Below are 18,268 nucleotides of genomic sequence, written 5' to 3'. Positions count from 1 at the left end.
GATGCATACTGAAGTGAACAGAACAAGGACAATGCTGTATATATTTAATAACAATATTGTTTGATGAAGAATTGTGAATGACAGCTATTTTTAGCAATACAATGATTCAAGAGAATCCCAAAGGACTATGATGAAGCATATTATCTCTTCCAGAGAAAGAACTAATAATTATTGAATACAGAATGAAATATGTTATTTTTCATTTTTTTAAATTCTAGTCTTCTTATACAAAATAATTAGCATGAAATTGTTTTACATGATCATACATTTATAATGTATTTTTTGCATAGGGGAGGGGAGGAAGAGAAAGAAGAAGGCAGGGAAAGAATTTGGAACTCAAAACTTTAAATAAAAATTTTTTTTAAATGTGACAACTTTTCTTGAATCTTCTCTCATTGTCTACAGTCTCTCAGAGATTACTGACAGGCACTCCATAATCACATCTTCTAATTCTTTTTTTTCTTTTAATAGTATTTTATTTTTCGAAATATATGCAAAGATAGTTTTACAAAAACTTGTGTTCCAAATTTTTTCCCTCTCCTCTTCTTACCCTTTTCTCCAAGAGAGCAAGTAATCTGATGTGGGTTAAACATGTACAATTCATTTAAATATATCTCCATATCCATCATGCCTCAAGAAAAAAAAAATTATGCTGTGGAAAAAAATCAGATTAAAAGGATAAAAAACATTAGAAAGGGGGGGAAACAAGCAAATCAACAACAACAACAACAACAAACAACAACAACAAAAGATGAAAGTGCTATGTTTTGACCTTCTTTCAGTCTCCACAGTTCTATCTCTGGTGGTGGATAGCACTTTTCATCCTAAATCTACTGGAATTGCCTTGCATTACCCCTTTGTTAAGAAGATCTAAATTCATCATATTAATAATCACATAATCCTGTTGTACTGTGTACCATGTTCTCTTGGTTCTGCTGACTTCACTTAACATCAGTTCACAACTTCTGATTTTTTTAGGATTTAGTTCATCTTGATCAGGTGACTTGAATTCATGTAAGACAACTAGATACTGTCTTACTTTCTCCTTATTTATCTTGGGCATCAACTCCCTATTGTTAGTCTTTGAGAAAAGGTTAAAAGATTTTTTACCTTACTTAAGAAGGGATGAAAACAATGAATGTTATAGAAAGGTTTCATCCCACATAGTTAAAATCTATTTTGAAAAGTTTCAGCACTAAAATTTTTAGGAATCTGGCCCGGTCCTCTCCTTTTACAATTGGAAGAAATGAAGTTCACAGACTAAATGACTTAAAGCCCAAGGTCACACAGATTAAATGTTACACAGAAAACTTTAACCCACTCTCATTGTATTCCTAAATCTGGGTTCTTTCTACTAAACAGCGCCACCTGCCCACTTGGACCATTGACAGAAATTATCTGTATTTATAGCAGGTTTAGAACTAGAAGAGGCATGAGACATGAGCTAACCCTCCCCACCTATTTTACAGGTGAGAAAACAAAGATTAAGAGAGAAGTGGTAAAGGTTATATAACTAATTGGTAGTAAAGAAGTGTTCCCATACAGTTCTCTTGATTCCCAGCCCATCCAGTATTTTCCCCAGAGACATACCGTCTCTCTAACTATGTAGATACTCAGCACTCCCTCAATGATGCTAGATGGACTGTTACTGTATCTTTGGTGTTATTATTTTTAAATCCACATGATTGACTTGCTTGTCTTATCCAATCTCTATTTACATCACAGGCTACTACAGCCTTAATGTGGTGGGTTTGTTTTGGTTCTTTGGTTGTTTTCTAGAAATCCCATGTTGTGTTTTGTTTTTCAAATCTTCCTGGCGACGGATGCTCCCAGCAGCCTGCCTTTCCATTCCCTTCCTTCTAATGGCTTTAATGAATAACTGGAAGGAGACAGAGGAAGCCAGACATTAAGGCAGATGGAGAGCTACACAATCAGGAAGCTTTCGACACAGAGATGCTCACTGAAATACACACAGTCAAGCGAGGACGTTCAAAGCACAGGGTCTGGAGCAGATTTCTGTGGGCTTATTTAAACTACACACTCAGCCTGCAAATACGGGACTCCTGGAGTCTTTGTTTGTAAACAGCTATTCCTGCTGGCATTTGACTTAGGAAGGAGGGGCAAGACAGTGAGAGGGAATGGGGAAGAAAAGACAAGGACGAGAAAGAGGGAGGGAAAAGGAAAGAGAGAGGCACAGAGAAGGGGAAAGGGAAAGGATGGAAGAGGGAGGGAGAAGAATGGAGGAAAGGAAGTCAGAGAAAAGAAATCAAGAGGGAAAAGGCAAAGAGAGAGAGAAAAGAAATAATAGGAAAAGGAGGAGAGAATGACAAACATAGAGGACAGAAAGATAAAGAAAAAAGATAAAAAGAGACAGAAGAAGATGAAGAGAATGAAGGAGAGGGGGTAACAGAGACATATAGAAAGGGAGTGAGAGAAGAATGAAGAGAGAGAAACAGAAATAGAGACAAAGAAAAAGACAGAGAGATAGACAGACAAACACAGAGACAGAGAGAAAAACACAGAGAGAGACAGAGAGACAGAGAGAAGCAGGTTATGTCCAGTAGGCTCCCAAATATGTGTTTGTTGCTGAGAACACAAAGACAGCACTGTATTCAATGAATATGCTTGTTTTAACAAGGCTAGTGGGAATATGATAGGTACATGTAGAAAATGCTTTAGCAACCTAAACAACTCTATACTGAGAGCTTCCCATGGCATTCCCTCCTCCAACACACACACACACACACACACACACACACACACACACACACGCCTCAGATCATAAAGTCACCATACTACTTAGTCCTTCAGAATGTTGTGAATCCATAGATGTGAGCCACTTCAGAGAGATTTTCCTTTTTCTGAGCCACTGATAAACTTGATTCTTTTCCCACATGTACTATTTTATCCTACTCTTGTTTACTTAAAGAATGCTCTCCATCAGGGACCAACAGTCATTTCAAGAACACTGTTTCTTTAAAGAATGAACAAGGCACCACATTGATGGTACTTAGGCAGTCACTGACCTTTTTATTGATCTAATGAGTAAGTCTAGTACAATGAGCACTCATGTTCTCCATACACAAGCCTTAGAGTGCTTTATGGGATAAAAATAATAATATTGGCTGCACAGAGAATTTTAATGATCGCAAAACAATTTTAAATCTCTCATCTCATATAATCTTTACAACAATCCTGCAAACTAGGTAGATCATTTCAGTGCAAAAAGCCCTGGATTGGAAGATTTCTAAGCTTTACCACTTAGTTGTGTGACTACAGGCAAATCAATCTTACTTTATGAGCTTCAGTTTTTTTCATTGCTAAAATTAATGTGATGGATATGATCTCTAAAATGTTTCTTTTGAAACTTATATTCTGTGAAATCTGTTTTACAGATGGAGAGACCAAGATTTCTTGGAGAAATGAATGACTTGCTCAAGATCACATGACTAGCTTGTGGCAAAATCTAGGAGGCATTAAGGGAAAAGTCCATAGAACAGTGAACTTGATAATCACAGAACCTGAGTCCTGTGGGATGTTGGTTCTTCCAAAACTGTGTAATTTCAGGGCTAAACAGTCAATCTCTTTTGATCTTAGTTGAAAATAAAAGAATTAGTTGAACTAGATGATCCCTAAGGCCCCTTCCTACTCTATATTTCTGATCCTATGAACAATGAGCCCCTGAATCTCATTTCATTACTACATTCACTCTGCCATCAGAAACTACAGATAAATTTAACCCAATGATTTGAGCTCTGCTGTCCCATGTGAAATCTTGTAACATCCTAGTACTTTTTAGGGAAATATAAGAAAGAGTTGTTCTTCTAGGCATTCCTTGAGGACAGGAGGTCTCCAGAGAAAGGATTAGGATAGGTATCAGGCAGTCAACAAGCATTTATTAAGTTACCATGAACCAGGCACACTGCTAAGTGTTTGAGATACAAAGAACAACAAAAACATGAGTCCTACCAATAAGGAATTCATCTTCTACTGGGGGGAAATATGTAAATAACTATGTACATATACTATATAAACTATAAATGGTAGATTACCTCACAAGGGTAGCACTAAGAGAGTGGAATGGAGGGATTAAGTCAGAAAAGGGTTTCTTGTAAAAGGTGGAATTTAAATTGGGACTTGAAGGAAACCAGGGAAATCAGGAAATGCAGATGAGGAGGAGGAGGAAGATCATTGTATGCCTAGAAGATAGTCAACAAAAAGGCATAAAAATACAAACACAAGAGGTAATGTTCTCTTCAGAGAAGAAGGCAGATATTTCTGGTTATAGGGTGACTGGAGAGGAGTAAGAAACCTAGAAGGTTAGGAAGGGAGCATGTTGCAAGTGCTTTAAAAGCCAAACAGATGATTTTATATTTTATTCTAGAGGTAATAGGAATGAAATGAAATGTATTAAGTAGAAGGATGATAAAGTCAGAACTCTGGATTTAGGAAACATCTGAGTGGAGAATAGAGTGGAGAAGGTGAAGATATCAGGCAGGAAGGAGAACTGTTAAGTTACTGCAATAGTTCAAATAAGAGCTAATGAGCACTTGCACCTAGAGAAGACAACACACGGAAGAGATGTTATGAAGGTAGAAATGACTAGATTTGAGGATAGATTACTTGTGCAGGATGAGTTTGAGTGAGAAGTAGAGGATGATACCAAGGATGCAGGCTTAGGTGATTTTGAAGATTATGATACCTATGTCAGTATTAGAAAAGTTCAGAAAAGGAGAGAGCATTTAGGGGAAAGATAATGACATCTGTTTTGGATAAGTTGAGTTGAATTTGAGCTAACTGTGAAGTATCCACTTTGAAATATCCTAGAATTTTTGTTGGTGACACAAGATTGGTACTCAGGAGAGACTATGAGAAAATAAGAAAGGAACCTGGGAGACTGACTGAAGGGAAGAATAAAAGAAAAATATATAGAAAAATCCCTTAAACAAACAATGAAAATATGAATTGGATAATCAAGCTACAATAGAAAAAAAATTTTTTTACAGGTAGCTTAATTAACTTTCTGAGGCAGACACACTTCAAGAAGCACAATATAAAATATATTTGTTTTAATGATTCTTCAACTCTAATTTCCTATTATTATAGGTTCTCCCATGTTCTCAGTGTGATGTAGTATTAAAAGTACTGAACTCAAAATCAGGAGCTCTTTTCTTGGATAGTAATACTATTATTTTTTAGCTAGATGGATCTTGGAGGGGGAAAGGAGGGAGGGGAATCACTTCAATTCCGTATTGCCTTTGGAAAATAAAGGGGTCACCTTAGGTCATTACATTGACTAAGTCAGAGATCCTAGGTTTCAATATTGCTTTCATCACTTAATAGCTATGTGACTTTGGGCAAGTCCCTTAACATATCTGGATTTCAGGTGCCTCATCTTTAAAACTAGATTGTCCCTAAAAACTAGATGAACTCGATGGTGGCTAAGATTCCTTCCTGCTCTGAATCTTAAGATCTTACAATTTTAAGGCCCATTTAAATTTTAATATTCTAGGATATGTTAAAATATCTAGCTCCACTGGGCCTTGAGACTATGCCTGTCAACTTCATTCCACATTTTGCCATTACCAAACAAACCATTTCTTATTTTGCTGAGTGTTTTGAATTTCACAATTCTTCTTTCTTATATTCATAAAAGTTCACACTGAGATATATGAGCATGCCTGTGTATGCTGAGACAATCAATCAAAAGTGTTTCTTTTACTTATCAATCATATTATATATGTATACATATGTGTTTATAAATTATAAGCTAATTTCAAATGCAATACTATTTGTCAAGCATTTTTGTTAACCTTAAAGCATGCTACAAATCATCCCAAAATCTTAGGTTTAAAGCTATTATTTAGTGCATAAAGTGCTAAAATTTACACACCTATACATGAATATATACTGTATACATACATAAATATATGCATAATATACATGCATGTATATATATATGTGGAATATATTATAGATGTAAATGCCTCATATGTATGTATACTTTACATAGTGTACAGAGAAAGCATATGTATATAAAGACATCTACATAATGATACATCTATGGAGAGATATCTATACACCTCTTTGTAGATATAGCTACCTAAAGATAAAAGATATCCATGTAGCTAGATAGCTCTTATATAGAAAACTATATAGATATCTCTTTATTGATTTGTTAGATATATAATGATAAATATAGGAATAGACAGAGATCTCCACAGATTCTCCACTGACTACATGATTTTAGGTAAGACACTTCATTTTTCATAATCTTTTTTTTTTTTTAAATCAGTAAAATTAAGTGTTTGGACTAGAAGATCTCATAGAATGTAAAGTGAAGAGATTGTTTGATCCAAACTTTTCATTCTACAGAGGAGGAAAACTGGGTCCCAAAGAGGTTAAGCAATTTATCTAGTCACAGACTAAGTAGCAGATGCAAGGATTCTTTGATTCTGAGTCTATTGTTCTTTTTCCAACCACCATTGAGGCTCAGTCCCTTTTTGTTCCAAAATTCCATGATTCTATCTTGAAAGGGACAGCAGTCATTGTGACATGTGAGTTCCAGGATGTTTGTTAATCAACTGCCTAACTTTACAGTTACACTTTACACATATACTCAGAGCCATGAATCAGTAGCTCCTTTGGATAGCTCTTTCTATGTCAAAAACAATGCATGTCAAGACTATCCACAGAGACAACTTTCCCAAAGGAAAGTCCTTCATCTAGGGGGAGCTGATCCCAGCACTTCTAAGGAAGAAGGCTCATTCTCCTCAAAGGGTGGCCCATGAATAGAAGATCTGAGATCTTAAGGTCACAGGGGTCGATATAAGACTTGCCAGACCAAAGGGAAATAGAGTGAAAGGCCTTTTAACCAGTAAAGAGGGATATGAGGGGATACCAGAAGAGCAGATAGGCCTGCAAAGAGCTAAGGAGGCTTAAATCAGCAACTGATAAGATGAAGAGAAGTAAAAGGACCAAGGAAAATGAGAGTCTTATCATCTGATGAAGGAGAAACAGGAGAAACTGTGTGCAAAATAAAATTTTTGGTTTTTTGGGGGGAGTATTTTTTCCCTCTAATTGGGATAGAAAAGATATGAAGAGACAAGAATAAAACAGGTCTTGAATTCAAATGCAAACAATTGAAATCAAGAAAAGTCTTCCCTAATTTCTTATTCTCACACTCCCTCTGGTTTCTTCTTTCTCATCACTCTTCCTTACCTTCTCTCCCCCTCAAAACTGAACACACATGTACTCATACCCACAAACACATACATCACCCCAATTTTCCTTCCTACCTGCCTTCTCAATATGCTTTCAGAACTCTAAACTTCCAGAAACTTAATGGCAAACTCCTTATAAACAATGAGTGGGCCACCTCACCCTCCCCCCATCACTCCCTTCTTTTGCAGGCGTCTGCATTCCAGTCAAACAATTTAGGAGAATAAACACGCTTTCTTTTCTTTATGATTGGAGTTTAAATGCTCTATTGATCTGAGAAAAATCAAAGGGCCTTGGGAATTGTGCATGCATGCAAGAGAGAGAACTGGAGAGATATTCCAGGGATGGGAGATGAGCAGGTATTAATGGAGAATATCCCCTTGGCTAGGGATTTCCGGCAGAAGGCAGGATAAAATGGAGGGAAAGATGACCCCAGATGGCAGAAACAGTTTAAACATTTTAATCTGTGAAACTACCCTATTAGAATGATATCAAAGGCCCAAACAGCAGGCTGAGGGTGGATGTGTGGGGGGAGACAGGGATCTGGCTAGAGTGGGTTTTGTTTAATTAGGGACTATTGGGATTTGAGGGATCAAGGGCTTAGCAAAATGAATGATGGATAGAGAGTGCCACAGGAAGTACCCCTCTGGGACTACTTTGGTGCCTTTTACTCAGGGATCTCTATTTCAAATTTTGTAATTAATGCCCACAGCAAGGGTCTCCCTTCTTTCCACGCCCTCCCCTCTCTTCTCTCCCTCCATCATGGGTTCATAAGATTCAGAACTGAAAAGGAGATTAGAAATCATTTAGTTGAACCCCAATTTTACAGATGAGGAAATTGAGGTCAAGAAAGATAAATAAAGCAATTTGCTCAAATGTCTAAACTAGGCCTAGAACTCAAATATTCTAACTTCTAGTCCCAGACCTCCAATCAAGTAGGAAAAGGTAATAAACAACCTTAAGACTTCAGCCTCAATACTGTTATATCAACCTGAATCACCCAATTGTTGTGGGTTTTTTTTTTTCTTTTTCCACCATATGCTTTGAAACAGTTCTCTAAACAAAAATACAGTAAAACACACAGCTCTCATTAGCAAATAAATTCCCTATGGAAGGGAGTTAAAGCACACAATGAAAAAAAAAAAACTAACTCAAAACTCTGGGGCAACATCTGCAATGGGCATTAGAAATGGGCACAGTAGAAAGGTATAGTTTCCAAGTAAGAGCTAATCTACTTCCCTGGGAAGCACAGTCAAGTAGAGAGGGTCCTGGGCTTGGATCAGAAGACTTGGGCTAAAATCTGACATAGATGTGAATAATTTATTTCACCCTTTATTAAATTGTTTCCCTTTCTCTAAAATAAGTATGGTAAGGTTTAGAATCTGCAAGGATCCTGAGAGGTTCCCTGCCTCACTTTACAGGTAAGGAACCTGAGGACTTAAAAAAGATCAAAAAATTGCTCAAAGTCATGCAGCATGTCAGTAACCAGGATCTGAACCCAAATCTTGTGACTCCAGGTTCAGTGCTTGGTTAATGATAAGTACACTACCTTCCTCATGCAAGAATATGATGAAAGATCTTGGAATAGAGATTGCATTACCTTATTGGGAGCATCATTACAGATGGATTCATTTCTGTTATCTTGTAATATATATACAGAAGAAGAAAAGGAATAATGCTTTAGAAAAGGGAGCATTGGGTAAAATTACGAAAGTAGACAAAGCATTGAATGTTAGACATGGAAAGCACTTTTAAAACATAGAAATTTATAAGGCTATAGAAAACATCAAAGTCAAAAGAATAGGACTTCCAAAATAAAATGTCAAACCTGGAAGGGTTTCTAGAACATAGAATATTAGAGATGAAAGGGATTGTAGAACACAGAATGTTCAAGTTGGAAGAGACCTAAGAAAAAAAGTTAGAGCCAGAAAGGATGGCAGTTTTGTCTATAGTCATTTACTAGAAGGAAACAAGTTGCACAGATTATTAATGGAAGAGCCAAGGTAAAATCTGGGATTCTAGATTTCCATTCTAGAATACATTCTGTTATATATTGTGTTAATTAAGTTTTTCTCAGTTTCACCAGAACTCTTCCTATTTCTTTATCCTTTTGTTCTCTTCCAACATCTATCATTCTCCAACAAAACTTCTAATATTCTCCAATTCATGCAACTTCCTCAAAGCAAATGTTAAGCTAATTGAAGCATTAGTGACAAGAAGAGAAAGGACAGGAATTTGTATTAGAAGACAGAAAGTTGGAATCCCAATTCAGTTACTTAACTACCTGTGTGACCTCAGAAGTAACTTCCTCTCCCAGGGCCTCAGACTTCATATATTTAAAATGAGGGGGTTGGATTGGAAGATCTGGGAGGTCACTTCTAGACCTAAATCCAATGATCCCTTTCAGAAGGATTTACATTTTAAAAGAAAGCCTTAGAGAAAAGGAATGAATTTCTAAGGCTAGAATTTCAAGCCTGGAGTTACCTGGGTAGGGAAGAGACCTTTCCCCGACACCCCCAAATCAAACTAGCCAGACTGGGTCATTTAGGTAGAAGGCCACCCTGCCTTCCTTTGGGTAAAAGACAATCTAACAAAACAGCTTAGATACCAATAGACTCCATCCCATTCATTCATCCAGACTGAATGGTGGTTCAAGGGCCAAGCAATGCAGAAGGAGACCAAGAAGGTTCTGAAAGGAAGTGTAGAAATCACTCACACAGAAACATGTCACAAATGACAAGGTGTCTGACAGATGGTTCAGTGACCTGGACCAAAGGGAGTTTCCCATTCTCAGAGGAGTTGGAAAGGTGGGGGTAGGGGATGAAGAAGAGGCTTAGGAGAGAGGGGAGAGGGAGGAACTTTCCCCTACAGTCAAACCACTCCCTCCCTTCACTCTCTCTCTCTCCCCCCAGTATTAATTGGCTCCTCATTCACAGGCTCAGTTTAGAGGCCAGAGGCCTGAATGCCCCCTGAGGCCCTCTCCTAACTCTCGAAGTTCGGGGTGGTCCCTCTAGGTCAAGAGTGAGATGGAGTGATGAACCTGCACCATGGTCCTGTGGCTTGGATTTATACCTGATCTCTTAAGAGATATAGCCATCAAATCTCCTTAAACACAAAATGTCTAAGAAGAAACCTCCCAACTTCAGCTTCACCAAGTACAGTTTGATACTTAGTATCTAAAATTTTATATCTGAGTTTTCTATGTTGCTGTCCAGTCCCACTTTGATACTGTAAATTCGTTGTGCTTTCAATATAATGAAAGAAAGAGGGTCTTATATTCATTAAATGTTTAATAAATGCATGTTGAATGACACTTGAGCAGCAGCATTTTTTATTTGTTTTTTAAGCAGGTCAAGTGAGCTGAATTGGGGAGGAAAAGTGGGTCAAATGAGGAAATTCCAAAGACTGTTATTAGTCCAAATACTTCATCCCATTTAAACTGTAGGAATGCTTTACAAGGTATAGAAGAAAGAAGTTACAAAGAAGAGAATTGCAGTTGTAAGGAGGGTAAATAAAAAAGGATGCATAGATAGTCTCTATTTTCAAAAAGAATCTATCGACTGTTTAAGAATCATAAAGCTCAAATAGCATAAATCCTTTATTTTTTTAAACAATTGGTGAAGTCACTAGTCCAGCATTTCCTAATCTGAGGCTCATTGAGTTAAGGACACTTGTCAAGGTCACAGAATCAGGGTTCAAATCCAGTCAGTGAAAAGAATCTTTGATTTAGAATCCAAGGATCTGGGTTAATGTTAAAGCTAGGCAGAGTACTAGTGCTAATGAGTGGCTTTTGGGCAAGTCCTTATAACTCAGAAACTCAGTTTCTTGGGGATGGGGGAAGAAGGGAGGAGTGTTAATTGGGGTGGAGTCAGGAAGAATCATCTTCCAAGACTCAAATCTGGCCTCAGACACTTACTAGCTGTGTGACCCTGAACAAATCATTTAAGTTTATTTGCTTGAATTTCTTCATCTGCAAAGTAACCTGGAGAAGGAAATGACAAACCACTCTGTATCTTTGCCAAGAAACTCCCAAAGGAATAAGGAAGAGTAGGACTAATGGCTGAAATGACTAAAGACAAAATCACTTGTGAAAGTCTTTCACAGAATTATTTTAAATTAAATAGTTACTAAAACTCAAAAGTGCTACAAAAGTAAAGAATAATTCTAAATCTTGATGCAGTCAGTCAGTAAAATATTTCTTATGTATCTACTTAATGCTGCACTTCTAAGTGCTGGTCACAATGCACTGCACAAAGTTGATATTTAAATGTTTGATTACAATTGACTGAATAAACTGGCAAATCACTTTACTCTTTCCGTGCCTCAGTCTCCTTCTTTATGAAATGGAGAAAATCCTATGAGACTGTGTGCCTTAAAAGGTAGTATATGTATCAGTTGGTAAATCATATTCTTCAGGAAAGCTTGTCCATCCTCCCTTAGCAACTTGAAAGAGACATAGACACTTCAAATAAATTTATTCATTGAGCTTGTTGTAAAGAGCAAGGAACTGCAGAATAAAACTGCTTTCTCTTTCCAAACAGAAGTTTCCAATTGTAATCCACATTGTCAGCCTGATCCACATTTCATTTTTATCTCCCTTATCCTAAAAAACTTTAACCAGATTAACTGCCCAGACCCCCCAGCTGGCCTAAGCAAATTGACCCTATTGTTGTCCTAACAGGAGCATCAGCTTGGGATGGGGGGGAGGGTGTGAGAAGCCAAAAATCCTACCAAAATGAAGAAACTGTCAAGAATCATCTCTCCCCTGGAAACGACTCACAAGTCTTTCTCTGGAAGACTAGGTCTTCCTGGGTGGTAGTAGTTCAATGATGGTATGGGGTGAGAGTTGATGAGGTGTTTGTAAAAAAAAAAGCTGCAACATTGATGGAAAGCTGGGCTAAGCATAAATGACTAACTCTATAGGCCTGGTTTTACCTTGGCACAGACAAAAACTCTACTCTGCCTTCATTTGAAGAGGGCTGTGCCTTTTCTGAAGGTCAGATGCATAAGTGTTATTTTTTTTTCCCTTGCTCTACTTTTCAGAATGGTAAGAAAGTCTTCGAAGGGACAGCATCCTTGCAACCACACACACACACACACACATACACACACACACACACACATATGCTGTGTGCGAACCTTGGGCCCGCCTACTGGGGAAGAGAGGTCTGGCCCAACCCCATGACGAACCTGGTTAACAGTGCTGTAAAATTAGCCCTTTACGAAACCAAATTGAATCCTGCAGCAGAGGGTGATGTAAGGAAGTTTGGCTTGACAGCAAAACAGAAACTCTTTGCCTGAAATAGCAGTGCAGTCCCTGCTGGGCACCTCTCTCTGGAGACTGGTAACCTGGGATTCCTGGCTTGTAATAACTTAAAGAAACAACACCCTTTGCTCTATACATTCAAAAGGGATTCTAAGGTTCCTCCAGGCAGGTGGTCAGTAACAGAACTGTGTTCACTGAGATATTCAAGTTTAGGTACTAGATGTGGGGAGGGGAGTGGGCAAAGGAAGCAATGAACCTAAGAGCTTTAGTTTTTAAAAAAATTCACACCAGCCATTACACTCCAATCCAAAACATATGAGACATAGAGAAAGAACGAGACAGACAGACAAAGAGAGAGAGAGAGACAGAGAGAGACAGACAGAGAGAGAGACAGAGAGAGAGAGACAGAGTCAGAGACAGAGATAGAGACAGAGAGAGACAGAGAGAGAGAGGAAGAGCCTCTCAAGTCAGCTGCCAGGATCTCCGTATTTGTTTGTTTTAATTCAAAGAAGGAGCAGGTTCTCCTCAATCTAAGAGGCAATACTGTGTGGAGGATACTCCGAATGAGTCCTTCTCTGGCTTCATTCCAGGTGTTTACACACAGCCAAATCTGGCTTGTCTTCAGCTGGAGAAGGGGAGTGGGGGGGAGCCAGAATCCTCTAGAGGAAAGCTCCAGGCTTTCTGGTGCTATGGGACAGCACTGCTTTTTGAGAGGAATGTGATTTCCACACATAAAATGGGCCAGGTATTTTATACAAGCAATAACCTAACCTCCCCCATCCAATTAAAGTATTTTACTGCAACAATCTTGGTTCATGTAAAAGAGTGTGTATGAAGAGAGGTCCCTTGTCTGAATTACAGATACTTGTAAAACAGACTCATGTGGCACGCCAGGTGTCATATTAAAAAAAAGAAAAGAAAAGAAAATACATTTACTATGTGTTTTCATTGATGATATCTGTCTAAATCTGTTGGGGAAGTTATCAGATCACAAGCAGTGCAAGTATAGATTGAAAATAAGAAGATCTAATATTTTAAGATGCTTCCAGCCAGGGTCATTGCTGTGTCTTTTATATGTTTGTAAAAGTGATGCAAACATAAATCACTCCATAAATAGTATTATTATTGGTAATAACCTCTGTGCAGCTTGATGTTCCCGGCTGTGGCTTCCCTACTTTGGCTGAAAGTAAGGGAAATGGGATCCCCATTCATAGATAAACTTTGAGTTCTTTCAGAGACACTTTTCAAAAAGAGCACAACAAATGCCAGACTTGGGGGTGGGGTGGGGTGAGGAAGTAACTCATTTGCTTTGATGGTGGTGGTGGTGTTTGTTTGTTTGTTTGTTTTCCTCTCCTACAGAAAGAACTCTTTGGAGGTTGAGGAGTAGGAGGTGGGGAGGGAAAAGAAATGAAGAAAGTAGCAAACTTAATTATCAGAATTTGGAGCTAGAAGGGACCTCAGAGGTCATTAATGCAAAGTTTTAAAATCTGAATGAGGCTCTGAAGGAAGGGAAGTGATTTGACTAAGGTCAAACAGATAAAAAGTTGGTAGAGACGGGACTCGAGCCCTCATTTTTTGACTCAGGTCAACAAAGCCAAGGGGAAAAAGAATGGGACCAAGATGAACAAGTGACAAGAGGAGTCGAAATATTTTGAAGTCGAAATGACTTAAAGAGAGAGGAAATCTGTGCATACCATACTCACTGACAGGAAGGCTGAAACCTTTTTCTTTCCTTCCCCTCCACCCCCCACCAAAAAAAAAAAAGAGAGAGAGAGAGAGAGAGAGAGAAGAGAGAAAAAAAAAAAAAAAAAAGAATCCAAAGTATCCACAGTGTCAGGACCATCCTTAAAGAAAAGAGGGAGCCCCTAGCTATCTCTTTAAGGCATCCCGGGACAGGGAAAGTTCTTTCTAGGCGTTAGGGATTTTCCTGACCTGAGGACTGAGTTCTCTTCCCCCTTTCTTCCTTTCTCCACCCCTCTTCATTCCCCCTCCCAGTTTTATTAAGGACACTTCCACAGGTTCATTTCGAGAAAAGATGGGCGTTAGTGCTTTTATAAGGACACTTTAGGGTTTCTAACCCTCCCGAAGCGTCCAATTTCACTAGAGGTCTACAGCTAAAGAAGATGGGGAGGGGGGAGAAGAGGTTAGCAGAAAATTCAAATTCATTGCAGGATCATAAAATGCCAATGAGAAAAGTGCAATATCTGTCAGTATACTCAGACTTCAGTAAGCTTAGTTCCGAAGGGTTTTCGTAGAGCAAGTTGACCCTGAATCAATTTGCATTCGACTTGTGATTTTTAAAGGGGGAAAATATAGGACGCCAGCCAAGCACTACAGTGATGTTTCCAAGGGGGAGTGTTTCCGAGCGGCCGAAGGCAAAGCGACTCCCTGCTAATTGGGCTACTACGTCCTCAAAATAACATCTTCCTTTATAGCTCTTTAGAAAGCACAGCCTCCACCCCAGTCAGTCTCGAGGGGGTAATGGGGCTGAAATAAAGGGGGATACCCCAATAAAAAGTGGAAAACAATCAAAACCACGCCACCACCCGCACGCGCGTGGGCAGGCACGCACACACACACGCCTCCCCCCACCCACCCACCAACCCAAAGCAGCTTCCGAGGGTAGTTTATCCCAAGCTCCAAATAGGTGACTGACAACCGGGGTAGTTTCGGTCCTGCCATTGAAAACACTTTGGGGAACAGCTCTTCCCGCGGACAAAAGGAGGCTTTACTTAAAAGCCAGACATTTAAATACTTTTAGATTTTCTTTAAAACAAACAAATAAACAAACAAAGGACCTGTCCGGTTATCCCTTAGGGATCTCAGTGCAAAAGCCTAACACACAGAATGAGGCCGACGCACGGACACACAAAGACACGCACGCAGTTCCGAGGAAACAAACACACACACATACTCCCATGTGCACAAGCTATAGGAGATTTTCTGCCTCTTTTTCCTCTCCCTCCCCCAGCAAACACACACACGCGCGCGCACACGTACACACACACACACACACACACACACACACAGACGCGCGCGCGCCCCGAGGTCCGCCGCCCGGAGGAGAGGGGACAGGGCAGCGGCAGCCGGGCCACCTACCTGCAATGACAGCCGGGGACCTCTGTCCTCCCTCGGCTCGAAGCCACACTTGCAGCGTGAACGCATCCCGGGGCAGCTCGATATCCGCTTTCAACCTCAGCTGATCTCCTTGTCCGCTGAAATAGAGCGCCCGGCTGGGGATGAGAGAGTCCTCTTCGCCCTTCACCTCCCGTTGCTGCCGCCTGCGGGGGGCACGAAGAGGTTCCCAGCCGGAGGGTGAGTGCCGGCCTCGGGCTAACCTGGTGGCACAGGTGCCGAGAGCGGCCGAGTGGAGGTGGCGGCTCGGCCGCGTGTCCCTTCTAGCCCTGCGTGAGCGTTCGTCCATCCCACACTCGGCTCCGCTGGCCAGAGCTCCACAGAGAAGCCCCAAAGTCAGCACCAAACTCCAGAGCTGCATTTCCAATATTCCCCCCCCTTCTCCCCTGCAAATCCTTCCGACCTGCCAGCTTTGGACTCCTCCTCGCCTCGACTTTCTTCTCTTCTTCCTTCACCCTTCTTGGGTATTTGGTCCTCTTTTAACTTGTCTTTTATTTCTTTCTTTCTTCCTTTCTAAAGGTGTCTATCCCCCCTCCCCTTTAAAAATACAATCAAACTCCTCCTGGTTTGCAATTTTTTTCTTCCCTCCTTTATCTGCCTTATTTTTTTTTCCACAGCTGGGATGCCTTCTTTTCTATTTCTCTGATGGGGTTTCTTTGCCTTTATTTGATTTGATTTGATTTGATTTGATATTATTTCTCCCTATTTAAAAAAAAAAAAAGCAGCGTCCCCAAGACACGGATACACTGAATTCCCTCCCCCCAAAAGATGCTCTAATTTATTTATTTTTTTTGCTTCCTTTATAACACAAGCCACAGCCCCCTTCTTCCCCCAGTCCCCCTCCCTCCTTCTTCACAAAATGAAAGAAAAGAGGGAAAAAAAGCCCCTCAGAAGACGAGTAAACAAGAATATGCTAATCTACTCAAGGGCGGTCCACCTTCCCAATTGAATGATTCCCTATTAAAACTGCGGGATTCATGACTAATCAATCAGTTGGAAGAAGCAGATAGCTGCACAGCCTTCCACCACTTTGGCTATGTTTTTCTTCTTTTCTCCTCTCCCTCCCCTTCCCTCCCCCTCTTTTTTTTTTTTTAAAGAAGACAATGTTAAGGTAACAATTTAATGAAATTCTGCACACACACCCCTTTGCAGTCTCCCCAGCTTTCCTTCTTAATCCAGTTCAAAACACACATTCCTTTTTTTTTTTCTGGCAAAAGAAAAAAAAAATCTATTTCTTCTCTCAAGATCCCCTTTGCACTTTGCTGGTAAACCTCATCCTTTGCTGCACAGCACATAAAGAGTCCTGAAACTTGATTCTCAGATTTTTTTTTTTAAATTGCTCTCTCTCTCTCTCTCTCTCTCTCTCTCTCTCTCTCCTCTCTCCCTCCTCTCTGCTTCCTCTCTTCTCTCTCACTCTCTCCTTTTCCCTCTTATTATTTCCTTAAAGTTATTCAAGGATGAAGACTCCCCCTTTTCCAATTCCCCTCAGTGCAATGGTGTACAGCTAAAGAAAACGTTGCTTTAAAAGTCCTCATCGAATCATCAGAAGAAAAGGAAAAGAGGCATCTCCCAGAGCTCTTGCCTCTCAGATGTGGATGCAGTAGGAATGAATCTCTGAATGCTTCCAAAGACTTGCTTAAGAAAAATTTTAAAATATGTGTTGTGTGTTGGTAATGATTTTAGCTTTAGAAAAATATGATTAATTTGGCTCAGTTTTTCAAATATAAGAAATTTGAATCTTCTATCATATCTGTAGCCACAGGTAAGAAAAGTCTGGCTGTTTGCTGTTCTGTGAGTCTGTTTCTGAACTGGGACATATATACAAATATGTATATGTATGTATACATACATATGTTCTTTTTTTTTTTTTTTACTCTTGAAAGAACTCAAAAGCTCCCCCTAATGGCAAAACAGTTGTTTTCCCCCCAAATGTTTAACAAGTCAAAATGAGTTAGCCTTGTTGTATTACAAATTATTAGCTGTTGGTCTGTTCAAATAAAGTAGAGATAAAAATATTCACTATGATTCTGACATATAGGGTAGCATAATGAAACATGAAGATAAAATTCAAATCTGAAAAAGGGCTTGGTTGCCTGAAATGTGCCTTTCAGATGTTTGTTCCAGAGCCTTCAGATTACTCCTGCCCCCTTGGTAAGAAAGTAGGAGCCAACAGAGAATGTGTATTCTAGAAAGTATGCAGATTTTGAGAATGAGTGAATGACTCAGACCTCCCCCATAAAAGAGGGAATGCTGCATAAAAGGATGACAGCACCATCCTGGAAGCTATGGATTCCAGGCTCAGAACTCTGTTCTCGTAAGAACTTGCCTTCAAACTTTGGACCAGCATTTTCTGAACTCAGTTTCTCCAGGTATTCAATCAGAAATATACCAGGTCTTCACTTTTTTTTTCCCCCTTTAGCATGAGGAGATATTAATAGATATAAAAGTTCATTAATAGCATTCCTTAACAAAAGCTTACTTTTCCTATCATTTCAAATTGTTTATAAAATATATGATGGCAACTTGCCTTCATTAATTTTATCCTTCAAAGAAAGCCTATGTTTTAAATATGGAAATATAGCTAAATTATCTGATAATGACATCATTAAAACTAATTATACTCTTAAGTTATACCTCAAAGATTAT

General features: G+C 39.4%; 1 protein-coding gene across 2 annotated transcripts in view; it reads right to left on the bottom strand.

The window, feature by feature from the left end:
• Positions 1-16,218, bottom strand: part of PAPPA (pappalysin 1) — a 266,709-nt gene extending 250,491 nt beyond the window's left edge. For both annotated transcript variants that reach the window (XM_003757073.2, XM_031954192.1), the window contains exon 1: positions 15,587-16,218. In XM_003757073.2, coding sequence (XP_003757121.1) covers positions 15,587-15,983 — 397 coding nt within the window. In that variant the 5' untranslated portion in view covers positions 15,984-16,218. The remainder of the gene's footprint in view (positions 1-15,586) is intronic.
• Positions 16,219-18,268: the final 2,050 nt, after the last annotated feature.

Source organism: Sarcophilus harrisii, chromosome 2 (genome assembly GCF_902635505.1).
Source record: "Sarcophilus harrisii chromosome 2, mSarHar1.11, whole genome shotgun sequence".
Taxonomy (NCBI): Eukaryota; Metazoa; Chordata; class Mammalia; order Dasyuromorphia; family Dasyuridae; genus Sarcophilus; species Sarcophilus harrisii.
The sequence above is the reverse complement of the archived record's forward strand: the minus strand, read 5'-3'. Positions and strand labels throughout refer to the sequence as shown.